Here is a 26,826-nt window from a genome sequence, read left to right as displayed (position 1 = left end):
TAATCTCTGGCCGCGATCCACAGCGGCCAAAAGAGCGGCCAGCCCAGGCCGTTGTTCACGGGCAATTGATGTTGTTGGCCGTCTCGTTTCAACCTTGACGTTTTGAGTATTTTTTGTACTGATATTTAATTCCATTCATGTATATAACTCTGACTTCAAGCGCTATCTTTCCACCAAATCATTCTTTTATCTCACGCCCAAACCAAGATACTAGTCAGTCCAACCACTAAAAATGATTGCCAAAGAAGAGTCTGCCGATAACGGCCCTCTCTATCCCGATTACCTCCGTATGCATACTTCTTTTTGTTTATTTTCGAACAACTTTTTTTTCATACTAACAGTGACCTTCCAGCTCACTATGACCCTCTCGAAAAAATCCAGCCCGTCGGCCCCTTTGAGCATGTCGACCCGGGCCATCGAGCAGACCCCAAGCTGTCCAACCTGCTGAAAGATGCAACCAAAGTGTTTGAACTGAGTCCGCATTGCGGGACAGAGATTCACGGTGTCCAAATTGTAAGTTCTCTTTTTCTTTTTTTGAAGGGGGGAATAAATGCTGATTGATGGTATGTATAGTGTGACCTGTCACCAGAAGGACTGGACGACCTTGCTCTTATGTGCGCAGAGCGAGGCTGTTTGGTGTTTCGCGATCAGACATATACGGACGCTGGATTTGCGAAGCAAAAGGAGATTGCTGAACACTTTGGTATTTTCTTCTTATTGTTGCTGAGTGCATAGCTAACGACTTAGAAAAGGACCTCTGCATAAGCATGGATGGATGCCCCATCCCAAGGCCGCCGTGCACTCGGTTGAAACCGAGGAGTTTGTTATTGTCTATGACTCGAAAGAGTGCGTTTGCCCCTGTTTATTATTATTCTTTCGGTCTCTCTAACTGATCGATAAGTGACCTTCGAATCCGCAAGTCGTGGTCGAGGAAAAGCCCTATCCAGTTCCACGTTGACCAGGTAAGAGTTATTCCAAAGAACGTACTAAAGAAAGAAAATAATAATAACATTTTGCACAGTCACCTGAACTGCAACCCCCCGGTTTAACATTTTTCTGCATGCTCGAGTCCCCCCCTGGTGCTGGCGGCGACACCATCATTTCCAGCGTAAGTTTTATTTCCCTTTCCGGTAAATGAACTTCTGCACAAACCTCTGACAACGAATATACAGATGACACGCGCATACGAGCGTCTCTCCCCATCTTTCCGCCGCCGTCTCGAAGGTCTCAATGCAGTCCACACCACGGCCAACCCGATCACGCGCGAACTGCGCGACAATGGCGATTTGGCCGTGCTGCGCCGACCCATCACAAAGGCAGTACACCCGGTAGTAACAGTGCACCCAGTGACCAAAAAGAAGGCTCTGTTTGTCAATTCGTCATACACACAACGCATCGTCGGATGGGACGATGAAGAGTCTGACTATATGCTCAAGTTTCTGTTTGACCATGTCAACCGGGGACAGGACTTTTGCTGTCGCGTGCGCTACGAGCCGGGGACGGTGGTGGTGTGGGATCAGAGAGTGACGCAGCATTCACAGACACTGGATTACGAGGCTGGTGGTCGGAGGCATGCCTTTAGACTGACTCCGTTGGCAAATGTGCCTATTCCGGCGCTCGTCGAGGAGGATGATGGGGAGTGTGCAAAGGACGGGGGCAGGATGATGCTGGGTCTTTGCTAGGAAAATTAAAATCTTATCAAACATTGAATACATTTGTAATATTTATTTTGTTAAATTTTCGCTGATTCATGACTCCTTCTGAATGCAATTCTCCATCAATGTCTCAACCTTCATCAGTCCCAAATTCGTCAGGCCCTTGACGCCGGCTGCACCATTCGCAGAGACTCGATTAGCCCATCTCCACCGTCGAATCCAGACCTGAAGATCTCGGTAATCGTCCTCAAACTCAGTCCCATCTGTAGAACTCTCTGATATTTCTATTTCTGCTCGGCGTGACGCATCGGGCGGTGCGATTGTGGATAAAACGTGGACCATGAACGAGCCAGCAATGGCAAAGTTTGGCCGACTCCCTGCACCTAGAGTTAGCAACAACCTAAATAAATAACTTTCATAAAAATGCCTTACAGCTATGCCAGAAAGCGTTCCACTGCGTCTCGGTGAGTGCTTCGATAAACTCGACAAACTCCTTTACGCACAAAAGCGCACCCCGTACAACAGCCTTGGCCCCGTCTTTTATGGCATTAGCCTGGTCAGGCGAAGACTGAACCATGATGGCCGGCCAGTTGGTTAGCGGTCGAAGCAAGGCACGAAAAAGAGTCATATGCGCTACGATGTACGACAAATGCAAGCCACCGTTGCCGTCCAGGCTCTCACTATATGGAGACTGTACACCACCACTACCACCACCACCATTTCGTCCCCGGAATCGCAATGCGTCAGGGACATGGTCTCGCCAGTCCTTCAGTCGAGCTCGCAACGACCGCGCCGCTTCGAGAGAATACTGCAGATCGGAGGAAGTCCGGCTGATAGCGCGAATAGTGTAGTATGTATGCTGTATGTCGGAGAGGATGCCGGTCAGGCTGACCAGGTGGCAGAGATGGGCGTGGTTCTCGTTCTCCTCCGACAGCGTGTCTTGAATGTCACTTATGGCGATGGGAGCAACGTCGCAGTCGTCGTCGTGCAGATGACTAGGCATACCGCGAGCCAGCGCAACCCATTTCTCCATCACCCACAGCGCCCACCACAGGCGTCGCCGGAGCTGTCGTTCCCAGACCGGTACGCTTAACCATGAGGACGGGTCGCGGTGCAGGCCGATCGTCTGGGCTATCGAGACTGCCGTGGACATGAGGGTCCAGGTAAAGGCCGTGTCGGAGAGGTAGAGGTTTGTGGGGAGTCGCTGCTGGAGAATTAGACAGGCTTGCAGGGTGGGCAAAGAAGGGGCGTGTAATTCGCCCGTCACGCCCAGCCATGCCAGTCGATAGAGGTCTTGACTCGACGGCGGACGCAGGAGAAGCGTGTATAGCGCCTCGTCGTACATGATGAACGGCAGTGCCGTCGCACACATGGCCGTCAAAAGACCCAGTGGCATATTGCTCAGTGAATCGACGCTGTCGGGGATCTGATGCCGTGAGACAATGGGAAAATACGGGTCGACGAAGCGGCTGTATAGACCGATCAGATGCCATGCGCCCACCGGATCGAGAATCCGCCACAGTTCCGACCATGCCGACTCGTTTGTCTGGTAATCGACTTTTGGCTCTGCCTTGTCCAGCAAAGCGCGATCCGTGATGCCGAAGATGGTGGGCGGGACGAAATCGGTTTTTGTTCGTGGTGTTTCCCCATCGTCGTATGCGTCCATGACTCGGTATTTGAGCCCTCGGACTTTGGGCCTCGATATATTGCGTTCGTCGTATTGTTGCTGGCTGAGTAGGTGGACGTCCGAGACCCCCGTAGGCCCGATATAAAAGCTGAACGCGTCTGGAATGAATTCCAACGATGCTTGGTGCATGTTGCGTCGGGAACTATCCGGGCTGCGCGCTGGAACTGTCTCTGCAGGGAGTTGTTGTTGAGGAGGCGACTGTTGATCTGCATCAGAAGGTGAGTTGTCGTCGTTATTACTACTGGAATGCTGCTCGCGGTGACGATAGATCTCGTCGTCCATAAACTCTGCATTTCCGTGGTGATCCAAAAAGCTCATCTCAGTGTCGACTTCGGGATAGTCCAGCAGCGGCATATCATGGCCATATTCGAACCCATTTGTCAAACTTGTGGGCGCGCGACGTTTTCTCTGACTCGGTCCTTCGTCAAATGTGCAGGCTTTGTCCATGTGCACGCATCTTTTACATGGAGGGCCTGTGGGCATATCGCAAGTCACCTTGCGGCGACGACATGCATCACAGGGCCTCGCCTTGCGAGACTTGTAGATCCTGCCTTTGGCCTCCCCCATGACTCTTTTTTTTTTTTCGATCTTTTTTTTCTCTTTCAAAATAAACTAGGAGGAGAGATTAAGGTGGATGAACTGATAAGGAAAGGCGATGCGAGATCGGCCGACGATAGTAGATAAGACAGAGAGAGCCCCGTTTATCTCGGAGCGTTCGCCGAGGTTTCTATTTCTACCGGTGGCAATAATAATAATAAAAATAATAATGAATTTACAATGAAGCTTCCACTTCCAACAGACCCTTGAAAAACACATCATCAAAAACCGCCTGAACTTTCTCCTCTGCCATGGGCGTGAGCGGACGTCTCGGCTTATCGCCGTACCCGAAACGGCGATTCAACACCTTTTTCATTCCAGCAATCTACACAAAAATCAGCCTGCCCTTTTCCTTCAAAAAGAAGAAAAAAACTCACTCCAATCTTCAAAGCAATTCCATCCGCTAGGGATATCGTATTCTGCAGCTTTTGTGCTTCTTGATACGCCTTGGGATCGTCCAGGTGCTGGCACAGCTCCCACAATTTCACACAGGCTTTCTACAGTAGACAGTTAGAGGTACGGTACACACAACGATACAAACAAAAAAACAAACCGGTGCAATGTTAGGCAGACCGCTAATGGCGCCCGAAGAGCCAACAGCTACCGAAGGCAGCAGAAAATCAATGAATCCATCGATTGCGCGGAATGGGATTTCGGGGTGTTTGCGTGGATACGCTGCTTGGAACTCTGCAGTGGTGACTTGGGCCATGATGCGTGTGAGCTTGCCGACATTGGCACATCTATTATAGTATGGTTAATCAGCTTCGTGTTTCGCTATATGTAGATAGAAGGTAAATCACGTCAACTTCACGCCGCACACATTCGGTGCTTGCTTGATGACATCTGTAATCAAGTCGCTGTCGAGGTCGATGCCACTCGAGACAGCCGGGAAATTATACAGCATTCTGAAATATCATCAGTATGAGAATATTGATAAGAGAAGAAGAAAAAAACTGACACCGGCACCGGCGACGCCGCCGCAATATCAATAAAAAACTGCTTGATCGAGCTCGGATTCGACAGCAGTGCACCCGCATAATACCCCGGTGGAATAACCATGACAAAGTCAGCACCTGCTTTGGCTGCCTCGTGAGCTAGTTCGATTGATTCGCGAGAGCTTGCTGCTCCGACGCCGGCGACAATGGGCATGCTGTCAAGGTTGATCTCGTCGAGAGCGGTGCGCGCGGCGGTTATGAGTTGGGCTCGTTCGCTGTGGCTCTGTGGAGTTTTGTAATTTAGTAGCTATTACTTTGTAATGAAGAGATGGCGTACAAGATGGACAGCCTCGCCCATGGTTCCAGAGATGACAGGGACTGTTCCTGCGGCTGCTGTGACTATTTTTTTTTTTTTTTCTCGATTAGTACAGTAGAGAAATCTATTATTGTGGTGGGGTGAAGCTCACATTTGACATGCTTTTTGAACGAGTCAAGATCTGCTTGTGGTGTTAGCAACGTTTTTTGTTTTTGAATGAATGCTATAACTTGCCTAGGTCTTCATTCTCGTCAAAGAAACACGGCAGAGGCGTGTAGATTCCTGTTGGGAGTAGACGCATTGTTGATATGTTTGGATGCTTATTGGGGAGGGAAAAAAAGGGGGGAAATAAACCAAGAATAATGAACAAGTCTGAGGAATTTACATGTAAAGTAAATATATAGTCAACGCTATTACTGGCCGTTAATGTTATCGGCTGTCAACGGCCATCGATCCCCACTGCGGCCAACTCAAATATAGTTCGATCAAGTAATACTATTCAATTCAACTATACGCTATACGAGATTTTACTAAAATACCAATTTATCCTGTCCATACTCCAAAAAGCTCAAAAAATCACAGCGTGAATCTAAAAAGTGGCGAGTCCTCGCCTAGTTCTCCCAGCTGCTCATTCGTGTACTCTCTCTCAATAGCAGCCACGTCCAGCCCGTCACGACGCTTATTCTCCCTACGCAACAGATACCAATGAATAGTGGCTGGGATCATCGCGCCCAGCACTGTCGCGCCAACCGAGAATCCGAAGCCGAGAGGGTATGTTGGAGCCTCGTTGGAGAGATAGATGTTGGAGCCAATGCTGCCTCCGCCAACGCTACCGAGAAGCATGAGAAGACCGATTGCCGCTGCGCGTTTGGACGGGTTGGTCACGTTGACACTGGTCCATGCGCCGACCTGATCCCGTATCAGTACTATGTTCTAATTTTTAAACTTTCTGGATAACTCACAATCGGGGCCTGGGCCGAATAACCGGCTGCGGCCAGGAAAATGGCAAAGTAGCTCACACCAGAGAGGTGTGAGTAATGCGTGGTGATCCAAAGAATAACAATGCCGCTGTCAAAAGTTAGAAATGCCTCAAATATGTCTTCATATAAAACTTACATCAGTCCCAGAGTATAAGCCCCCATAATACTGTAAAAGCGTTGTTGAAACCTGTCACTCAGCACGCCCACCAGTACGCACACACAGGTGGCAAAGATATAAGGCGGGGTCGTCATAGCCTGCGCTTTCACTGCGCTGTAGCCGAGGTTCTTAACCATGGTTGGCAAAGTATAGGAGAGAGAGTAAGTAGGCACAGAACCTCCCCACCAGAAGAGCATCATCCTGCAACAGGGTCAGCTGATTTCATACGAAAAGTTCGTAGGTGGCTCTCACATAAGATACGTCTTGCGGTCTTTGGCAGCTGCAATGACATCGCCCCAACGGAATTCATACGTTGGCGAATCCGGCCCGTTGGCATACTTGACACGCAAGCTAGCATAGTCGAGCTCGTCCGGCTTTAGCCATCGACTGACCTTGTCATTATATTGATGGGGGAATGCTCTGGTAAGTGTTAGAACTTTTTGCAGGAGACAGACAGAGAAAGAGGGAGAAATACGGTAGTAGAAAAACACAGCAAAGGCCGGCAAATATGGTGATGACTCCTTCAATGAGGAACAGCCACCTCCAAGCCCTCCATCCCATGGCACCATCGAGATTTCCCACGCCATAGGCAATCACGCCTCCAAAGGCACCGGCCGCTGTATTGGCACCGTAGAAGATGGCCATCCTTGTGGCAAGTTCCTTGGGGGTATACCACATGGACAAGATAAAGTATGAACCCGGGTACAAACCAGCCTCGGTAATACCAAGCACGAGACGGATGGCAATGAACCCGCCATAGCTGCTGACCTGGGACGTCAAAGTGGTCACCAGGCCCCAAGCCGTGACAATAACGGGGAACCAGATCTTTGGACCAAGCCGGCGAAGGAGAATGTTGGATACCGGCTCCCAGAGGCCGTATGTGAAAAAAAAGTACATCAAAGCCAGGTTGAACTGGGTTCCGGACATGCCGACATCTTCAAGGAAACCGAAGAGCTAAGAGCAGTCAGTACACGAATACTGCATTGATATACAATATTGAGATATATATCTACCTTGGCATTCCCGGCATTCGCCTTGTCCAGAGAGCACATCAAATACAAGAAACTAAGAGTCGGAAGCAGACGCATGTCAACTATACAAACAGCGCAGTCAGCAAATCAAGCTCTATGCCATAAAAATACAAAAGACTCACGCTTCCGGAGCAACTTCTTCTTGGCACTGCCCTCAAAGGCAGCCTCCAGTGTGAGAAAGCGTTCATACTCGCTGCCCGAATAGGTATCCTCGGTCACGCCAATAACTTTTTCGTCTTTGGGATCCTGGGTCCAGGACGGGGATCTCGAAGATGACACAGAATCCATCTTTGGCCGGGTTTCAGTGGCGGGTGATGTTTGACGGCCATTTTTTTTTTGACTGGCCAAGCCGAGATATTTCTAGTCGTTGCCCATTGCCATTATCGATCGCTGCTATCTATGCACAGAGATAGATACGTGTGTGACAACAGATTGCATGCGGCCATGGCGTTGATTTATCTGATAAGGCTGTCTCAGCTGAAATAATGAAGCATTGTCTCCCAAACAGTCGTGTTGGCCGCGGTGGGTCGACCTCCTTCCCCGCGTTCTCGTTATCCTGCTTTATCGCGTATCGACTTCGTTATCACCGGCCAGGGCTTCAATCCCTGCAGAATGCGGTCAAACAGTTTGATTTTCGTCTGTTCTTTACTCAATGCATGGGGTCGACGCGGGGTGCACGCCGGACTGCTGGATATAAAACCCGGCATCAGTCAGATCAAGCAACTACTACCAGCAAAACAAGGCATTGAAACATTCATCCCCCACCATGCCAGCGACAGTGGGAACCCCAGGCCTCCTCTCCAGGCCCAAGAAAGAAGATGGAAGCCCGTTGTATCCCGACTACATGCGTACGAGTTGTCTGCCCAAACCCTCTGACAATAAAACTAACCCGCCTCGATAGCACACTATGATCCCCTCGAGAAAGTCGAAGACATTGGCGAGTTCGAGCACTTCGACCCTGGCCACCGGGCTGATCCCAAATTACCCAATTTACTGAAAAATGTGACCAAAATGTTCGATCTCTCGCCGCACGTGGGCACGGAAATCCAGGGAGTGCAGCTGTCGCAGCTCGATAGCGCGGGGCTAGATGAGCTGGCTCTTCTCGCGGCGCGCAGAGGAGCGCTCGTGTTTCGCGATCAGGATTTCTGCAATCTTGGATTCGAGCAGCAGAAGAAAATCGTGGGACACTTTGGTCCGCTGCACATTCATGGCTGGGCGCCTCATCCGGCTGCTGGCTCGGAGGAGCATATGATTATATATGACCACAAGGAGTGAGTATCCATGCGGATTAGGGATGGGAACTTTGCTGACTCGGGGGGGGGGGAAAAAGTGACCTGCGTGTGCGACAGTCCTGGGCAGGCCGCAGCCCAGTCCAGTGGCATACCGACCAAAGCCCTGAAAAGCAGCCTCCAGGAACAACGTTCATCGCCATGCTCGAGTCGCCCAGTACAGCCGGCGGCGACACTTTGATCAGCTCCAGTGTGCGTGCATACAGCAGTCTCTCGCCGCGTTTCCGTAAGCGACTGGAGGGTCTCACAGCCATTCACACAAATAATGATGGTGTCAGCGCCGAGTTGAAGCACGGCGAACAGGCCGTCATGCGGCGCGGTGTCCTCCAGGCAGAGCACCCCGTTGTGCTTGTCCACCCGGTCACCAAGGAAAAGGCACTTTGTATGTTGCAGTTCATCTCTTTCCTCTCTCTTTTTAAACCCGAAATTCAACTAACTGAGTTGAAGACGTCAATCCAGTCTACACCAAACGCATCGTTGGATTCGACCAGGAAGAGTCAGAGTGTATCCTCCGCTTCTTGTTCGACCACATTGCCAAACGCCAGGACTTTTCCTGCCGGATTCGATACGAAGCCGGCACCGTTCTAGTCTGGGACCAGCGCGTGACGAATCACTCGCAGACGCTCGACTATCCTGTCGGAGACCGCAGGCATGGATTCCGTCTCACACCGCTGGCAAACAAGCCGATTCCAGCCAAGATTGAGGAAGATGACGGAGAGTGCGCAAAGGACGAGTCGAGAGCGCAGCTTAATTTGTGTTAGTTGGAATGAATGTAATCTGTATATAAAATAGTCTGAAGATTCGGCTGCATGAATAATATCTAGCCCTTTATAAAAGAAATAAGCGCGCTCTTTGCATCTGTCGAATTGAATTGCTTGATTCAGTCTGTCTGTTTCAGATGAGCAAGCCAAAACAAAAGTTACACCAAAGAAAAGAAAAAAAATCAAACCAAACGCCATGAAAATGACCTATTTCCGCATAAAAAATGGAGTAATACAAGGGAAAATCCCCAGCGACAACACCATCGTCCGTGATGATATCTGTCTCACTACTTCTTCTCCTCCTCCCTCGCATACCGCCGCGTCCAGTCACGGGCGACCTCGTCGAACCGCTTCCGGTCATTTTGATACTGCTCAGCGATGCGCCCCTCGACGGCGTCGTCCGGCATGGGCTCGACGAGCAGCTGCCGGGCAAACTCTAGCACAGCACCGATGCGCGACGAGGGCTTCCACTCGTCGGATTTCAGCATGCCCAGACACATGGAGCCCTTGTCATCATTGGAGACATTGGGATGGTAGATCTTGGTCGCGAACGAGACGGTGGGTGGTTTGAAGGGGTATTCGTTGGGGAGATTGAGATTGACGAGGAATCGGCCGCCCTGGAGGGAACAGTTTAGTATTGCCTTGGTGCTGCCGTTTCGCAGAGCTTGAAAAGTGAGAGGTATGTACTTGGTATGGAGTCCCCTCCGGCCCCTCCATGTACACCTTCCATTTGTACAAGTCGGACTCGTCGACAAGCTGAATGGTGATGCCGGTGGGAGGAGATTCAGTCAACTCGGCAAACTCCTGGCATGACGACATGACATGGTTAGTTTACGGTATGAGCTTGCCTGCGCTGTCGGAATGAAGATATACCTTGCCAATTCGCTTTACGCTGCCCATTTTGTCTGGTCTGACTGCACGCACGCCTACCAGAGTTGGGGTATTCGGTGGTGAAGGCGGTCTCGTGAGGGGTGTTGTCGCTGGGGGAGTTTGTAGCGGGGTACTTTAGTTTATATCTGGCTTGCGGCTAGCAACGGTGTCGGAGACCAGAACGTCAAACCGGTCGTTTTGACAGATATATTTCAAAGGAGTACGCGGCAGCTTGTTTTCTCGCGAATTGTTGTTGCACGAGGGAAAAGCGAGAGTTTCAGCCCAGACAAGCAGCCGCTGAGTCAGGCAGGGTGGGGTGCAGCGAGCTGTATACAAGCCTAATAATAAATGATCTACAAGCATTGTTTTCTTTTATTAATTTCTTTATTATTTTCCTTGTAGGCAAAACAAGTCAATTCAAGTAACGCGCTAATGCAGTCAACAATCACTCGCGCTGCAGTATCACCATCAACCCCATCACCCCCAGCAACACCGTCTTCAACCATGGATGCTCGCTGAGCATGATTGTCACGTATCCGACCCCGGGGATATACCCGCGCACGCTGCCGACGACGTCTTCTTTGCGGTCGAGATGGTCCTGTCCGCGCGAGTCTAGGGTTGTATACTGTTAGCTTGGTGAAGTTTGTGGAGGAAGAGGAAGAGGAAGACCAACAGAGCTCCGTGTCGTCGGCCGGGTTGTTGTCGCCCTTTGTGAGCAGTTTTTGCGAGGCAGTTGATGTGAGCGTCTTTGGGTTGGATCTGTAGTATGTTAAAATTATTTGGTTCATTCGATCTTGCCCAAGCATCGTGAGCGAGTAGAATTGACTGACCCAGCCTTCTTGGTCTTCAACTTCGGGTCTTCCTCGGTGAAAGACCGCACCACGCGGTGAACAATCGGGATATCCTTGCCTGCAGAAAACCCATCGTTATTCACTATTCCCTGCGATGAAAATCTGTGTACCATATACCCTTGACATTGTAGACCACAATCTCTCCAACTTCCGCCCTTTCACTGCGGTTCCACAGGAACAGCAAATCTCCACGCTGGAAGGCGGGCTCCATGGACCCGGACAGCACGACGACGATGGGGCTGCTGGAATTCGTGGCTATCGAGAGGCCCTTCCATAGCATGAACGCGGTCGAGAGGACGAGGGCAAAGTTGAGCACCTGGGCCATGGAGTGTCGCGCATAGGCCAGGTTGCCGGTAAGAGAAGACAGCATGGCGGGCTGAGTTTCGAGTGGAAACCCTGTGGAATCTTTTTTTTTTTTTTCGCGTGAGGGAGATTTTAAAGAATTGGTCGAGTGAGGAAGAGAAAGACTGGATAATGTCAACATTGAAAAGACGAGGTGGCCTCGAGCCGCGGAGGAGCTGAGCTGCCGTTGGGCCAATCACGTTGCAGCCGCTATATACAATTCAATTCATTGCATTGCATTGCATTTCATTTTCCTAAATAACCAAATAACCAAATAACTAAATACCGACTAGATAAAAATATTTCTCGACTATTCTCTTAACCCTCGTCTTCACCACCTCTCCAAGCTTCAAGATGTCATTTCATCGTCCTGTTTGGTTTCGGCCTCTGCCACCACGCGCTCCGGGCCCATCATGAATTGAATCTCCAATCTCGACAATCTCTGAGGATCGAAATTGCACGCCTGTGCCCGCTGAGTCAGAACAGCTGCCTGGAGGGCCAGGTACTTTTGCATGAACCCGGTGAACCGCTCGGTATGCTTGGTAATGAAGACCATGAAAAGCTCGCTCAAGAAGGTGGCGCTCCAATTGAGAAACGGCTCGTCCCTGGTCACCTGGCCCTTTTCGACATGTGTATCTGCTGCATAGATGGCCTCTGCGACAGTGTCGATTGTGTCGAGGATTGCTAGGGTTTGGTCCACGCCACAGGACAGGTTCCATGTCATCTGCAGCCGGCGGATGATGGCCGATTGCATAGAACCAAGACCGAGAGACGAGGCAATCAAATACGTCTTGCCGAGGTCCGAAATCGAGTTGTCGAGACTTTGCTGGTCGTTGAAATCACGCAGGATGTGAGTCCTTCCCAATGGCAACACATCCCCGAGGATACCATCCTCCTCCTCCTCCTCCTCCTCCTCCTCCTCTTCTTCCTCTCCAACCTGTTCTAGACCGAGGTCTTCGCTGTCGCTGCAAATAAAGGCGCACACGAGCTCAAAGGTTCTGACCCCCATGTTAAACAATGTTGGGTGCATGACATACGGCGGAGTACCCTGCTGGACGATCTGACGCAACAAGGAAGATTTGTTGATGGCTCTGCGCGCGAGCTGAAACACCTTGTGGTCCTCGCCATGGCCAACGTAAACGTTGACGATCTCTTCGGGATCTAGAGAAGGAAGACGAAGAAGAGTAGAGCTCTGTGAAAAGGCATTCGACTTGGAAGTCGCGCGCTGTTTGTATGTCTTTGGGCCACGGGAGTGCTCGCTGGCATCGTCAGAGTCGACAGCCATTTCATCCGAAATATCTGACGTCGACGGCATCACAAGGTAGGGCTCCTTGTTCTGACCCCCCTTCTTTAGGCGCTCCTTTTTAGCCATGGCAATCCAAAAGTCGAGACCTTTGTTCTCGCTCATCAAATCGTGCAGTTGCTCATACAGAGCACCGTCTTCGGCTTCGGGCACGGTAAAGTCGGCCAGGGGCTCTTCTTCAATTGGAAAAAGGCATCTCTTTTCAACCCATGCGCTAGGAAAACAAGTCAGAAGTAACCTTGAAGCTGTTCGTTTTAAAAACTTACTATGAATTTTTGCCCGGTAGATAGAACATGTACGCGCGTTTATCGGCAGGTGTATCCGGATGAGCATTCTTTCTTGGACGGCTGATCATGATTTTGGGTGCCAGTCCCATTGGGACATGCACGCCGAGCCATAGATCTTGCTTGTTTTTTCCGTTGTTGAAGTATTTCACAATGAATGTCATTCCATGAGTGAGCTCCGTGGAGGGTTTGATGGGGTATAACCCAACGCCAACGCGAGGCATGGCTTTTTTGTTTTGGGCGGTTTGGTCTTGAAAGGTCAGTGGAGTTGGTCAGTTGGTAAAAAAGCAAAATGTGTCGAGTGTAGAGAACTTGATGAGAAAGAAACGTGGACAGGATAGACAAGATAGATAAGAAAAAATGAGGCTGGAGAGCTTACTCGAGTTAGAAAATATGTCGCCAGAAGGATGTCTGAGAGCCGCGATTGAGGTAAAGGAAGAGAGCGGGTGAAATTTGCAGAGGCCAAGTGTTGAGAGGGGCTCACGGAGATATTTAGTAGTGAAGAGATTTGGTAAGCGAGATTCGTAAGAGAGTTGTCTCGTAAGGGAGGTTTCTCGTAAGAGAATTTAGTGAGAGGAGGTTTAGTGAGAGAGGACAGTGAGAAAGGTTTGGTGAGAGAGGACAGTGAGAAAGGTTTGGTGAGAGAGGACAGTGAGAGAGGTTTAGTAAGAGCAAGGTTCAGTAAGAGAGACGTCAGTGAGAAGCTACGGCATGAAAAGAAAAATACTGAGGTGGCCGAATTCTCTCATTCTTATATAGCTCTCAGTCGCGAGTATCATACACAGTAAGACACCGCCTCTCAAATCAGTCGCGCACACAATTCCAATAACAGTCCAAAAATAACAACATCAACAAACAAACCAAGTTACAGATAATGGTAGTAGTCCTCACAGAGAACCAGACTTGACTAAACAGGGGATTCAATACTTCTGGCAAATTGTTCCCAAATCATAACATCAAAGATGGTTAGTAAATTAAAATAAAGTAGATGGTCAGGTTTCTCAGAACCGTCGAAATCGATGGCCAACCTCGATCGAAAAGAGTGATTTGTCGCGTTAAAGCAAAAAAAAAAAGTACTCTGGGTCTTGGTTATCCTGGTCATTCTGGTTGAGACCCATCCCTCTGCATTTATGATACAATCCAAACCTCGATTGAACTGTAGCAGCGAACTAGATGAATCTGGGCGATCGGCTGTTGCTGTAAAACGTAAGCTCTTAACTCAGTAAACAGAAAGTATAAATAATCCTTTTTTCCTTTAAAAGAAAAGGAAAACAAACCCAATTTCCACAACATCATCGATATGATTGCTCATTGCCACAAACAGATCGAAAAACAATTTGCCGCCAGCTTCCATCTCCATCTGCATGGTTCCACTTCTCTTGAACGTCTTGCGACTTCTGATAATCAAAGCTAAATAATGAGCGCGTAGTCGGGAGTCGGTGTCGGGCGTGTGCTCGTACGCAAACCGTGCAGACCGTAGGATCACGTCGACTGGAATTCCGCTTTGCAGGCCCTGCTTGCGCAGAGCAAGCCGCTTCAGCTCTTCCAGTCCGTATCGTTCGGCAGCACAGTAGACGACGGTGTCGCGAAGGAGATCGCAGCCCACGCCCGAGTGGGAAAATGTAGCCTCGCTCGAACCGCGGCCACCGGTTTTGTAAACGTCTTGGGCATTCTCGAGTTCCCAAGAATTACGACGCTTGTTGTGCAATAGACGGGGGAAGTAATCCCCCTTGTAAAGGTACTCTAGAATACAAGACAGTATCTCCGGTTCCCTACTGATATCAGACAGGAAGCTATAATGAGTTATATTCAACGACTTACTCGTCAGGGAGGTCCACCCTCTTTCCGCTGGATTCCAGGAACTGGTCCTTGAGCGCAGCATCAAAGAAGGCGGAACGTGACAGGACATCCTCGTGCGCGGCGAAAAGACGCTTCTCATGGCCAACAACCAAGGTCACTATCGGGCTCGTGAGAGGGCTACATCGAGTTAGACGAGCAGAAAAAAAGAAGAAGTAGATGCACACACCTTCCCACAGGCGGGCTGTCCAGAGACTCCTCCATCTTCACCTTTGTCTTGTCGCGATAGGTCTTCTTGTGCGGCCTGGTGGCCTTGCCCACGCGGTCCTTTGACGAAAAAGAGCGTTTGAACATGGCTGTCTGGGACGCACGAAGACCTCGCGAGCGCGGAACGAGTGATAGACGGTGAAAAAACGGCAGAAGAACACGGGTGTAGTAAAGAGCGTAGGGGCTTATTGGGAAAGAGGGTGATGACGCTGCTTGATCATGCATGGGACTGAGTGAGAGCCGTGGAAGCCTCGCTAGAACAGGATGGATGACTCGTCGCAGTGTTCCGGCGAACAGGCGTCCGAAACAAAGGAACAGTCACTATCCCGAAGCAAGACTCTGCACAGGCAATTTGGACGCAAGATCCAAAACTGCAACGCGCGTTGGTATCAGCGGTCGACTCTCCGAAGCGTGACGAGGAGAGAGAAGCAGGAGGGCGGGAGGCGACGACGAGCGATATCAGGCTGCCGCCGCGTGTAGTCACATGACGAAGGCGCCTCAGGGCATGGGCGCATGCAGGCGATAGTAGATGCAAAGGACATTGGACAATAGACTACTAAAAATGGCGCGAGTTGCTGCAGGGTTGGGTGAAGCAACCCCGCGATAGGCCGCGCGGGGATCAATCACAGCGCCGCGTCGGCTCGGGGCGACCAATAATTAAGCTTAATTGGCCCTGGAACTTTATCCTCTGCAGTGCGTGGATGATATCATATTTCACTAACATACATGCGTGATAGATAACTTCATTCTAGTTTTTGGTGTGTTTCCTGTCTAGACTTTGGGGCGATCTGCCTTTTCCAGCTGCTTGATATAGGCGACCTGCTTGCGGCGAGCAGCAAGCAGCCCTGCTGTTTGAGGACTGAGACGCCTTTGTTTCTCTGGCGGGACAGGTGCTTTTCCCCTGATCAATGCTTCATACTGCTGGCGACAGGCGTCACCAGAGAACATGGCCGTAGGTTCGTGCTTTTGGATGTACTCGGCCACCAAGTCCCATTTCCGCTTCTCCAAAGCTCGTCGCTCTTTCTGAATCTTCTCTGTGGCGAAAGTGAATGCATTGGGTAGTAGAGATTGCTAGAGTTTTCTTTGTTACTTCCCATATGTCTTAACAAGAATGAGCCATGACATACCTCGGATTCAAACCACACGGCCTTCCCGTTCTTCAAGCGTTCATCGGTGTCATCCACGATGAAACGGCGCATACGACAAAAGCGCGTGCCGATTGTTTTCTGGCTGTAATTGATACGGCCTTCGGACACAAACTTGGTATGAATCTCGCGCTCCGTCCACTTGGCCAGTTTCAGGTGGTAAAGCAACTTGTCATCGTCATCCATGTCCTCTACTGCGCACAGCTTCTTGCCCCTGCCTCCCACTGGCTGACATCCGCCGACGACGCGCTCTTCAAGCGGCGGTGCTTTGGCGAGTAGAGAACTGTATTGTGCATTGGTAGTTTTTGTCCCGAAGTCGAGATTCTGGGTGAAAACGGGACATTAGTCAAACTGTGTGTAAACCCATAAAAGGGAAACTGACGTTTTCGTTTTCTTCGTCAGTGTCTAATTCCTCATCAGACTCTAGGCTTTCGATATCGGTGAGGGTATTTTTGCAGGGAGGTTCCACGACTGGGCGTACAAGTTCTAAGCGTCGGTCAGTGGCACCGAATGATAAAACCCCATTATCAGCAAACGTAAGAGAGAAAGAAAAAAACTTGCCGCCAGTATAGAGAGAAGCGGATAATGACTCATGTCCAAAATACGGAGGCATAAAGCGCGCCTTCTTCATAGAAGCGTGGACCAGTTGCGCCGTGATTTTGACGTCTTTTGACCGGTCAATAGGGCCCCCGGCACGCTTGGGAGGCATTTTGGTTGTAATTTGGCCAACGATTGCTGTCAAATGGGTGGTCAGTAACAGAGGATGGGAAAAAAGAGAAACTCTTGGAGAAAATGCATCGTCAAAGAGAGATGGGATGGCGGTGGGAAGATTTATAGTCTCGAGGAGTCAACTTAGGGATAGATGATTGAAGTACGAGTTGTCAAAAGAGAGGGTTGTAGTGAGAGGAGAGTGAGGTTCAAGTTGTTAGGACAGGAGTCGCAGGTTTTTAGAGAGGGAAGGTGTTACGGACCTGGGTCCGGCAGCAGTGATACTCTCAGGAGTTCACAGCATCTTCAGAAGAGATCCTCTCGCAATACGTATATCTTCGGATGGGTTTATCTTGCTAACCTTGGTAAGTGATCAAGTAATAACAATAGTAAACATAAAAGTAAATGGTGATATTGTACTAGGTTAAACAACTATAAAAAAAAGCTAAATACATAGAACAACTACATCTTTTATAGTTCTTCCTAGTATACTAGTATACACCTTAGTATCAATTGACACACCTTTGTATACATCAGAACAAAGAGGCCGATGACGTCGCTCCACAAATGGGCCCATCCAGAGCTTGTCCAGCCAATCATAATGCAATGAGCACATGATATCCCAATTAGGAAGACATATCGTCGACGACTCGATGTTCATCTTTCAACTGAACAAACAAAAGTCAACTGATCAATCAATGCTGTGTTCCAATATCCAGTACTTATTCAGCAGCTGCGGTGTCACCTCAAGGAATCTATATATGTAACAACACCATTCGGCGAGATGTCACGACATCCAGTCTAGACCGAGTCGGACAATCGTTCATAATTATCCATTCATCGCCGACCAGTGTCACCGAGTCAGCGACACTCAGCAGCGTCAGAAGCTAAATCAAGGGTTCAGTTCCGAAAAGTCCGCGGGGCGACGTAATGCTTTCCTACGTTCCTTGCATCGACCCCTGCGTGGAATGCTCGGCCAGCGCTGCTGATTGGCGCAACCACAATATGACACAGTTCATGTGAGGCCAGGCACAACCGAAAATTCCAATGTGTAACGATGGCGATACTCGAGAGGGGAGCAGAGAGGAGAAAAAAAGGAGAAGAGGCTGATGAAGGGGGGTTATCTTTTTGTTTTGTTTTTTTATCCCTGCGCGACAGGGGTGACTAGCGGAAAGAGCGCATGCCTCGATGCATGCCTGTCCTGACAATCTTCATCTTCTTTATCTTCTTCTTCTTTTCTCCTCTTCCCTAATGAGGGGCTCCTGCGCCGATCCGGGTTTTTACAAAAGTTAACTTTTAGTTACGGGGATGCTCGACTGTACAGCCCGTCTTGTTTCTTCCTTTTGCATCTACTAGAGCCCTGTCTGTGTAACCAACATGCATTGGTCTTCATTCTTTACCAGAGCTTTGGCTCTGTTGACTGCTTCCTCCTCCTACGCCGAAGCAACACTCTCCGCGCAATACGATGTCGTTGAACAGCTTCACAGGGTCCCGGATGGATGGGTGCAGGGCTCGCGGCCGCCGCCCTCCATGTTGATCCAGTTCCGCCTAGCCATGCGACAGCCACGAGCCCGCGAATTCGAGCAACTGGTGCTGAAGATCGCTACGCCCGGCGACGAGATGTACGGCAAGCATATGAAACGCGACGATGTGAAGAGCTTCTTGCAGCCTTCCGCCGAAAGCTCGGAGGCCGTTCTGTCCTGGCTCAAGTCAGAAGGCGTCTCGGAGGACTTGATGACAGTGAGCAGCGATTGGGTCAAGTTCATTGTGCCTGTGAAGCAGGCTGAACACATGCTGAACACCACTTTCTACGTTTTCCACGACCATGACAGCAACAGCAACAGCTACAGGGTTCGCACCCTCGAGTACTCCGTCCCCCACAGCATTCATCGCCATATCCAGCTCATCCAGCCAACAACCCATTTCGGCAAGTCAAAGCCTCACAGGAGCTTGGTTTTCGACAAGGTAGAGGTTGAAGCTCCGAACAGCAGGACTGCCGCTGATTGCGGGACCTCTGTGACTCCCGACTGCCTGCGCCAGTTGTATAAGCTTGGTGATTTTGTCGCCAATCCAGATCCGCGTAACAAGCTGGGAATCTCCGGTTACCTGGAACAATACGCCCGGTACGACGACCTCGAAGCCTTTTTGAACGAATACGCCCCGAACATGGCAGATGCCAACTTCACGGTACAGTCTATAAACGGCGGCTTGAACGAACAATCCTCGCCATCGGACAGCACGGAGGCCAGCTTGGATATTCAGTATGGAGTCGCCTTAGCATACAATGTCCCGACAATTTTCTTTAGCACTGGAGGTCGCGGCCCTCTGGTGCCTGATTTGAGTCAGCCAGATGCTAATGACTCGTCTAATGAGCCGTATCTGGAACAACTTCATTACCTTCTGGATCTACCCGATGACGAACTCCCCTCAGTGTTGTCAACCTCTTACGGCGAGAACGAGCAAACATTGCCGGAGTCGTATACCAACACAACGTGCAATCTCATTGCTCAACTAGGGGCTCGAGGAGTCTCAGTGATCTTCAGCAGTGGGGATGAAGGGGTAGGCTCAGTGTGTCTATCAAATGATGGCACCAATACCACCAAGTTCGACCCGGTTTATCCGGCATCATGCCCGTTTGTCACATCCGTTGGAGGCACCTACCAAATTAACCCGGAGCGAGCCATCAGCTTTTCATCCGGCGGCTTCTCGGATCGTTTTACCCGTCCTTCATACCAGGATGATGCTGTGAGCTCGTATCTTTCGGGTCTGGGTGATAAATGGCAGGGCCTCTATAATGCCCAGGGACGTGGGTTCCCAGATGTGGCGGCCCAGGCTCATGCGTACATCGTGCAGGACCATGGAAAATTCGTCAAAGTAGATGGAACCAGGTTCGTCGTTTCCAACACATCCCTCTAAAATCCCATTCTGATTAAATTTTCCAGTGCTTCTGCGCCAACCTTTGCTGCAATTATTGCAGACTTGAACTCGGTGCGTCTCAGCAATGGCCAATCTACGCTAGGCTTTCTCAACCCATGGATCTACTCGCTGAACGGCTCTGGGTTCACCGACATCGTCGACGGTGGCTCGACCGGCTGCACCGGGATACAAACGCGATCGGGACTTGAAACACCGCTTGTTCCTTATGCCAGCTGGAATGCTACCGGTGGTTGGGATCCTGTAACGGGCCTGGGAACGCCCTTGTTTGACGCTCTGTCCGAGCTTGTGGCGGAAGCATGATTTTATTTTCTTTCAGTTTGGATTCATAGAATATATGACAAGCAGTGCTTAGATCACATCGTTAATGACCTTTTTTTTTGGCGAACAAAGCAACTGTATAATAAGGAACTGTAGAAGCGCGTCGAAGCTTAATTCGTATCGGCAGAGGTCACGTGCGCGCCGTGGGTCGGCGGCGTGGATCGTCATCCAGAGCTCTGCCTGCGTCTCTCTCCTCCGCCCAGGAACAAACATTCAAGCTGACGATTTCACTTTCACGCTGCGCCTGGGTCTAATATCCCATCCCATCTTTTGAACCAGTGCGCATTTATTTGCGAATTTTCCTATTGCTCTCGTACAACATCTCCTACCTCCCTCTTCGATCGATATGTCGGACCTCAAGACCTTCGTTTCACAGCTCCAGAAGGACCTCGAGCAGAGGAAGCTCGACAACGCTGTCAGCGTGCTGTCCCAGGCCAAGCGCGCTCTCTTGCAACAGAATGCCCTCTTCCCATCCACATCGCTTTCGCCGCAAGTCCACTCGCAAGCTCGCGAGATCCTCGAGCTCGGCGCCATCACATCCCTCCGGCTGATGGACTCGGAATCGTTTATTCGGTATTACCAACAACTTCAACCATTTTATGACTTTGAACGAGAGATTCCGGGGGGTTCGACGACGGCATACAAGGACATCTCAAAGACGAGCCAGCGGAGCAAGATCACGGGGCTGTACCTGCTGTTGCTGCTGAGCTCGGGGGATACGTCGCAGTTTCATACCGTGCTGGAGGGCCTCACTGTGGAAGCTTCTTTAAAGGGCCACAGTGTCGAGGACGACCCATTCATCAAATACCCAGTCGAGCTTGAGCGGAGTTTGATGGAGGGCAGCTACGACAAGGTGTGGAGGGCAACGAAATCCTCAGAGGTTCCCACGGAAGACTTTGGTTTATTCTCGAATGTATGTTTTTGTTTCGTATGGTCTTTTTTTCCAGCTTCTAACAATACATCGCAGGTCCTTGTTGGTACGATCCGAAGGGAAATTGCCGATTGCTCGGAACAGGCCTACCAGTCACTTCAGATTTTCAACGCAAAAAACATTTTATTCCTCGAGTCCGAGGGTGCCGTCATCCAGTTCGCCCAGGAGCGCGGATGGATCATCAAAGATGGCCACATATACTTCCCTACTCAGGCGGATGCCGTTACCCCGGTGCCCAGCGCAACAGGCGCAGTCGAGGGCGGACAACGCCCAGAAAAGGCTATTGCTCTCACGAGCGCCACGGTCATCCAGAATACAATCGGATACGCAAGGGAGTTGGAAACTATTGTTTAATATATACATCTTCCGCGCTTCATTTCTGATTTACCGTGCATTCAGGCGAAAGGGTTCCCGGGTTTATTATGGTGCGCCTTTTTGTTGCGAGCAATTCGGTATACAAGAGAGCCATGTAGAATGAACGATTACCATCATTAATTTTTGTCTTCTTCAATTTTGCACTTTCCATAAACATAGCCTCTTATCGTAGAAACTGCTCGAGACGCAGACCACCTCGGACGAATTTGTATCTGCACTTTTCCACACGCCTGAAGCGTAATTCATGCTTTCATGCTCGGTGAACTGGGCCAGAACTTGGATATCCCATTCCCCGAGATCAGACACATCTGAGCTTCCTTGTTTCCACGAGACTCGTACAATCCTCGCGCCTGCGTGCATGCAGCTTGCCAGGATGAGAAATGTTACTTTCCGTTCGTTTTTGTCTGTATGCATGATCTGTAGCCGCCAGACACCGCCTCCCAACTGCGCTTCGGCGAGGACTGCACCTCGTGCAGTTGCATGGTAGACTCGCAGGTATTCATCGTAGCTTCCTGTCAGCAGGACCGGTGCGTTTTGAACCAGGGGTATGGGGAGTGGTAGAATAGATGTAACGCCAGCTGTATGGTGGCGTGCCCGGTCGTCTGTGTTTGATACTTGCAGTTCCTCTAGCAGGACGTCTTCCTCTGCCGAGTCATCGTCTGGAGATGTGAATTGGCGGACGTTCAGGGAGCCAAAGTCATTGCCTGTGAAGCTATATGCAACCGAATTGTTTGCTTCTTCTGGCTGGGTAGTAGTAGTAGTAGCAGTAGTAGTATAATCAGCCAGCGCTACAAACCAAGTCTCGATTCTCTCTCGCGGCTGAAAGTTAGTCTCGATCAGGTCTGAGCCATCGCCCTCTGTTATATCTTTGTCTCGAGAAGAAGAAGAAGAAGAAGAAGAAGTAGCAAAAACAGACATTCTTCCGTCGGAAAACGTAACAGCGAATCCATCTCTCATAGCCGAGTGCTGGAACCAGTGCCGAGGTGTCCAGGCCAAGAAAAGCGCGGGGATATTTTCTTCCTCGTGGACTTTTCTCGTCCAGATCAGTCGGATCTGCGGTTCTTCTTGGGTTTGAAGAACGCGATACAGAGAGACGGATCCATCGCTTCCAGCTATACCCAGCACAGTCGGTTGTTGGGGATGAAAGTGCAAGTCAAAGACTGCATATGGGAGAGGCAGAAGTTGTTTTTGCTTTCTGTAACCCATTTAATCAGAATTTAGTCACGTCCACTCTGGAATAGTTACTCATACAACTCATGGTTCGCCGCATCCAGATGCCACAGCTGCAAACTGCCTGTTTTTCTTTGCTTGATCTGAGGGCTTTCATCATCGGTTTCTTCGTGAAGAAGATAGGTGCCTATGATGAAATAATCTGGGTCGTCGGGGCAGAATTCGAGGCAGCTTGGTGGCCGGTGGAGGATTTGTGTGGTGAGCGAATGTATATTTTGGATGGTCGACATGGCGGGGTTGATTAATCAATTGGCGAAGGGAGCACTGATTTCAAGTGCTTCCTGACTAGGATGGCACTATTCCAGATATCCCTCTCGAGTGTAAAATGTAGCAAAGTAATTCACTTTAGGCCTCGGAATGTCATGGTCAACTGCTGTTGATATGTAAAAGATGCTCAAGCTGGAGGCTCCATAAAACTCAACGGCCAATCAACTTGCAGCGATGTATGGGCCTTTGTTTTGATATTTGGTACAACTTTACATTTTAATACGTTTGAAATAGGTGAATGAATACTTGATTATGTATATTTAATTATAATTACTAAGCATATGATAGAGAAGTGTGCAAACTGCAGACAAATTACAATACTGCCTGAACCAAAGACAAACGAGCTAAACCAAGCTAATGCAGTGCCCACCTTGACCTTGTATACATCTTCTTTCTTCCATCAACTAATCCATTTAACCAACTCGACATCCCCTTCAGCTAATATCATTTCAAAATTTGTACCTAAATGTCTTCAAAAACTGCCGTACTTGAAGATGTCCTTTCGGACGAGTCCAGTTTTTATGGTAACCCTCTTTTCTCTCTTGCTTCAAGTACAGCCTTTGCTAATAAACACCCCATTAGGAGACGACGATACAAAGGAAGAATTCGAAAATCGCGCAGCAAGCTACGACGGTAGAGAAGACTGGCTCGAATTCCAGCAAAACTCGCCCGCTGCAATCGCATACAAAACACTCCATCCACCAGCAAAGAGCTCAGAAGCAGACGACGACGAGGCTGCGAATCTTTCCTCCAAGCTGCTGCCATCGCACAACAAACGGGCTCATGTGCACGATGGACGACAAGAGCATTGTTGGCACATGAACGAACCCATCCACGAGTTCACAAGCAGACTACGACCTTCTGACGCAATCTGTGCAGAACTACTGGGGCCTTGGATTCGAGTGCGTTACCCGTTTACTAAAGAAGAGACATCCGATGAGGAAATAGCACGCTTTGTTTCCCAAGGAAGGAGGCTTTTGTATGACTTTGAGGAGGATAAATCGAATCTTGAAGTAGCGCATGCAAAATCAAACGCCAAAAGCACAGCTCCGTTGACCCGCAAGCTCAACACGATGCGCAAGACACTGGAGAAAAAGCTCTTGTCAATGGCGCGAGAACGCGGCGTTACCGATGGGAAGTGGATGTTTTTTAAACCTCCGGGTCAGATTGACGAGTACTGGACTACTATTGCCGCTACAACGTCTAGAGGGGAGTTGGGGATTCAAGCCAAAGTTGCTACAAGCTCGTCGTCCGCGTCGAGCAGCGATCGAGTTATCTGTGTGTATACGCATGATTGGGAGGATAAACGCGACGTGCGTCGTGTGTTGGAAAAATCGGTTACATTAGGACTGGTGAGAGAAGACCAGAAGCCGATCTATTACAAGTGCGATGCTTGGACATATCTTGATATCAAAGCCAACAATCCTTGGGGATTGAAAGCGAGTATGTATTCAAGTAGGGACATACTGCAAGGAAGACCCTAAATAGCATCCACAAGGCTCTATGCCGTAGGAGGAGATGGGTATTCTATTTAGAGAATTCGACAGCGAATGGCCACTTTCCCCTTCAGTATCGTACATCCGTGCAAAATCCCGTCTTTCAAGGACTTGCTGTGCCAGTCAACCTGCCCCTATCCACCGGCGCGGAATAACCTCCATGGTCGACTAATCCGGCCGACTGATCCACGTGCGGATCAAATAGCTTCATGTCCAGGGGTGCCGGTGTCTTTTCATTTCCGAATGGAAACCTGGTATATACCAAAGACCGAACCGATTTGATTCCAAGTGCCGTTGCACCGAAGGACCGACTTGTTGTAGATATTTCCTGTCGAATAGCTGTATTCACACGGGATTTTCCTTCATAATTTCCTCACAAGCTGCCCTCAATTCCGTGACCCCCTTTACATTCTTCCAGCTCTTGAGAAGGCTGTCTATTTCAGCCCAGTCCTTTTCTGCCTTTTCTGTATTGCCGTCGCTCAAATGTTTTCGGAGCCGATCCGGAGTCGCCAGAACCCACTCCACGGTGCTCTGCTCTGCAGTTTTATTGCCTGTTGCCTTGCTCTTCGCCTCCTGGACCCTGCGACGGAGGTCTTCACCCTCTTTGATCAGACCACTGGCCGTTTCAGCGACAAACGCAACAGCTGGCCCAAGGGTTTTGGTCATTGTTAACGGAGCGCCGCGTTCCTCCATGCTCCGCCGCATTGTTCCAATGGTCTCAACCGCACGGATCAATTTTGAATAGTTGTCATAAACAAGCGCCTTCCGTTCGCCATCCAGGGTGCGTATATCTCCCACCAACGTGTTTTCGGCCTTCAAGACTGTCGAGAGTGAAGAAGTAGCGAGAAGCTGGTCAATGTATTGCTGCGCTTTGAAATCGGGGCTATCGAGCTCCGAGGTCACGGTGATCATGGGTGACCCTGACAGCTCATTGGCACCGGTTGATCTCGGCGCGCTGCCGGACGGTAGCGAAATGCTGGCCCCATCGCTGGCAGTAGTAGCCTTGAGGTTATAATAATCTCGAAGAGCGGCGCGGTTTCGACGCTGAGCTGGAGACACGCCTCGATTGGAGGAAGAAGTGCCACTGATGCCGAGGCCACTCACGGAGTTGTTGGCAGTGAGGTTTTCTGTTGACGGCCGACGCGAGGATGTCGGGGTAGCTCGCGAAGAGGCAACGGAGACACGGGGGGATGATATGACTGACATATTGGTTGGGAAGCAGTTGTTTGCAGAGAGAGAGAGAGATAGAGAGGAGGACAGGTTGACGGATAACATGTAGTTATGGGGCGTGCGGAGAAGTTGCGCGGATAAGCTAAGCTGCCCGCTCTCCGCTCTTTCTTTCCATCAACAATAATCGACCTGTAAGTTTCAACTGCCTGATTTCGCGCTTGCAGCTGACACTCTAACATAACATTCGATAATGCCTTGATTCAATTGACCATGTCGGACCCCGAGGCGCACATCAGGTCGCATCTCTTGGCCTCCAAATCCCTACCGGTCTCTCCTTCATGGATAGCCAATTTTTTTGCATCCATTTCGCAAAACCAGCAACGAGCACCGCTCCCAGCTCTGACACAGACTGCCGTATTCCGAATTCTGGCGTCGAATTTCACAGAATCCTTGTCCACGTCATCGCCCTCTACACTGCTTCCCAGAGACATATCTGATCCAGCCGTGAAAGAACGGCGCATCCCCGGACCAGTCCCGGTGCAGGTGCTTGACATTGAAGATATTGGAATCAGTTTATGGGCTCAAGTGGAAAAGATTGAGCAGGTGGAACGAGGCGAGACTATTCGAGGAAGGGAAATCGTGAGAAGTGTAAACGTCGATGGCGGTGACAGCGAAAACAACGTAGACAACAACACTACCGCGTCGGGAAATACAGTTGGCCATGGGCCCCATCGTCTGGTCCTACAAGACTCAGTAGGAAATAAAGCCGTGGCATTGGAACTCAAAGACATCCCCGGAATCGCTCTTGATAAGATCTCGATTGGTGCAAAACTCGTCCTGAAGAATACTGTTGTTGGGCGAGGGATGATCTTGCTCACCCCAGACACTGTGACTTTGCTGGGTGGGAAGATTGAGGCTATGGATACTTTATGGCGACAGAAAAGAAAGGAGCGACTACTGGAAAAAATTCGAAACTTGGAAGAGGGACATGTCAACAATGGAGATGCCATGGAAGAATAGCGGCGTGTTTTATTTTTTTCTTCTCTAACAAAACAGGGCACGAAAGTATGAAAATGCAGTATATCCCCGTGTGATAACGTTTCGTCATGCAATCATTTTACATTCAT

General features: G+C 49.9%; 13 protein-coding genes across 13 annotated transcripts; 5 read left to right on the top strand and 8 right to left on the bottom strand.

The window, feature by feature from the left end:
* Positions 1-232: 232 nt before the first annotated feature.
* On the top strand, positions 233-1,682 carry TRUGW13939_10148 (uncharacterized protein; the record flags this gene model as incomplete). Its single annotated transcript, XM_035493261.1, has 7 exons — positions 233-287; positions 353-513; positions 574-703; positions 753-846; positions 902-962; positions 1,022-1,108; positions 1,173-1,682. 7 exons carry the CDS (start codon positions 233-235, stop codon positions 1,680-1,682), a joined length of 1,098 nt encoding a protein of 365 aa, XP_035349154.1.
* A 66-nt stretch (positions 1,683-1,748) lies between these two features.
* Positions 1,749-3,909, bottom strand: TRUGW13939_10147 (uncharacterized protein; the record flags this gene model as incomplete). The annotated part of the gene is made up of 2 exons (XM_035493260.1): positions 1,749-2,032; positions 2,088-3,909. The coding sequence occupies 2 exons, from the start codon at positions 3,907-3,909 to the stop codon at positions 1,749-1,751; spliced, it is 2,106 nt and encodes a 701-aa protein (XP_035349153.1).
* A 205-nt stretch (positions 3,910-4,114) lies between these two features.
* Positions 4,115-5,232, bottom strand: TRUGW13939_10146 (uncharacterized protein; the record flags this gene model as incomplete). The annotated part of the gene is made up of 6 exons (XM_035493259.1): positions 4,115-4,264; positions 4,317-4,436; positions 4,493-4,679; positions 4,740-4,844; positions 4,898-5,157; positions 5,212-5,232. 6 exons carry the CDS (start codon positions 5,230-5,232, stop codon positions 4,115-4,117), a joined length of 843 nt encoding a protein of 280 aa, XP_035349152.1.
* A 534-nt stretch (positions 5,233-5,766) lies between these two features.
* TRUGW13939_10145 (uncharacterized protein) lies at positions 5,767-7,646 on the bottom strand (the record flags this gene model as incomplete). Its single annotated transcript, XM_035493258.1, has 7 exons — positions 5,767-6,099; positions 6,153-6,258; positions 6,307-6,528; positions 6,580-6,747; positions 6,803-7,281; positions 7,341-7,420; positions 7,481-7,646. 7 exons carry the CDS (start codon positions 7,644-7,646, stop codon positions 5,767-5,769), a joined length of 1,554 nt encoding a protein of 517 aa, XP_035349151.1.
* A 478-nt stretch (positions 7,647-8,124) lies between these two features.
* On the top strand, positions 8,125-9,408 carry TRUGW13939_10144 (uncharacterized protein; the record flags this gene model as incomplete). Its single annotated transcript, XM_035493257.1, has 4 exons — positions 8,125-8,206; positions 8,260-8,629; positions 8,689-9,029; positions 9,095-9,408. The coding sequence occupies 4 exons, from the start codon at positions 8,125-8,127 to the stop codon at positions 9,406-9,408; spliced, it is 1,107 nt and encodes a 368-aa protein (XP_035349150.1).
* A 287-nt stretch (positions 9,409-9,695) lies between these two features.
* TRUGW13939_10143 (uncharacterized protein) lies at positions 9,696-13,306 on the bottom strand (the record flags this gene model as incomplete). Its single annotated transcript, XM_035493256.1, has 9 exons — positions 9,696-10,025; positions 10,096-10,212; positions 10,282-10,411; positions 10,728-10,890; positions 10,952-11,037; positions 11,109-11,187; positions 11,247-11,505; positions 11,866-12,988; positions 13,041-13,306. Coding segments are annotated over 9 exons (2,553 nt in total), but the record flags the coding sequence as incomplete, so codon positions are not given.
* A 1,007-nt stretch (positions 13,307-14,313) lies between these two features.
* On the bottom strand, positions 14,314-15,209 carry TRUGW13939_10142 (uncharacterized protein; the record flags this gene model as incomplete). The annotated part of the gene is made up of 3 exons (XM_035493255.1): positions 14,314-14,830; positions 14,880-15,035; positions 15,085-15,209. The coding sequence occupies 3 exons, from the start codon at positions 15,207-15,209 to the stop codon at positions 14,314-14,316; spliced, it is 798 nt and encodes a 265-aa protein (XP_035349148.1).
* A 684-nt stretch (positions 15,210-15,893) lies between these two features.
* Positions 15,894-16,976, bottom strand: TRUGW13939_10141 (uncharacterized protein; the record flags this gene model as incomplete). Its single annotated transcript, XM_035493254.1, has 3 exons — positions 15,894-16,193; positions 16,250-16,591; positions 16,650-16,976. 3 exons carry the CDS (start codon positions 16,974-16,976, stop codon positions 15,894-15,896), a joined length of 969 nt encoding a protein of 322 aa, XP_035349147.1.
* Positions 16,977-18,352: 1,376 nt separating this feature from the next.
* Positions 18,353-21,515, top strand: TRUGW13939_10140 (uncharacterized protein; the record flags this gene model as incomplete). Its single annotated transcript, XM_035493253.1, has 4 exons — positions 18,353-19,863; positions 19,918-20,187; positions 20,510-21,143; positions 21,198-21,515. The coding sequence occupies 4 exons, from the start codon at positions 18,353-18,355 to the stop codon at positions 21,513-21,515; spliced, it is 2,733 nt and encodes a 910-aa protein (XP_035349146.1).
* Positions 21,516-21,668: 153 nt separating this feature from the next.
* TRUGW13939_10139 (uncharacterized protein) lies at positions 21,669-22,996 on the bottom strand (the record flags this gene model as incomplete). The annotated part of the gene is made up of 2 exons (XM_035493252.1): positions 21,669-22,731; positions 22,788-22,996. 2 exons carry the CDS (start codon positions 22,994-22,996, stop codon positions 21,669-21,671), a joined length of 1,272 nt encoding a protein of 423 aa, XP_035349145.1.
* Positions 22,997-23,499: 503 nt separating this feature from the next.
* TRUGW13939_10138 (uncharacterized protein) lies at positions 23,500-24,517 on the top strand (the record flags this gene model as incomplete). The annotated part of the gene is made up of 2 exons (XM_035493251.1): positions 23,500-23,557; positions 23,616-24,517. 2 exons carry the CDS (start codon positions 23,500-23,502, stop codon positions 24,515-24,517), a joined length of 960 nt encoding a protein of 319 aa, XP_035349144.1.
* Positions 24,518-24,874: 357 nt separating this feature from the next.
* On the bottom strand, positions 24,875-25,735 carry TRUGW13939_10137 (uncharacterized protein; the record flags this gene model as incomplete). Its single annotated transcript, XM_035493250.1, has 1 exon — positions 24,875-25,735. The coding sequence occupies one exon, from the start codon at positions 25,733-25,735 to the stop codon at positions 24,875-24,877; it is 861 nt and encodes a 286-aa protein (XP_035349143.1).
* A 234-nt stretch (positions 25,736-25,969) lies between these two features.
* Positions 25,970-26,719, top strand: TRUGW13939_10136 (uncharacterized protein; the record flags this gene model as incomplete). Its single annotated transcript, XM_035493249.1, has 1 exon — positions 25,970-26,719. One exon carries the CDS (start codon positions 25,970-25,972, stop codon positions 26,717-26,719), a length of 750 nt encoding a protein of 249 aa, XP_035349142.1.
* Positions 26,720-26,826: the final 107 nt, after the last annotated feature.

Source organism: Talaromyces rugulosus, chromosome V (genome assembly GCF_013368755.1).
Source record: "Talaromyces rugulosus chromosome V, complete sequence".
Taxonomy (NCBI): domain Eukaryota; kingdom Fungi; phylum Ascomycota; class Eurotiomycetes; order Eurotiales; family Trichocomaceae; genus Talaromyces; species Talaromyces rugulosus.
The sequence above is the reverse complement of the archived record's forward strand: the minus strand, read 5'-3'. Positions and strand labels throughout refer to the sequence as shown.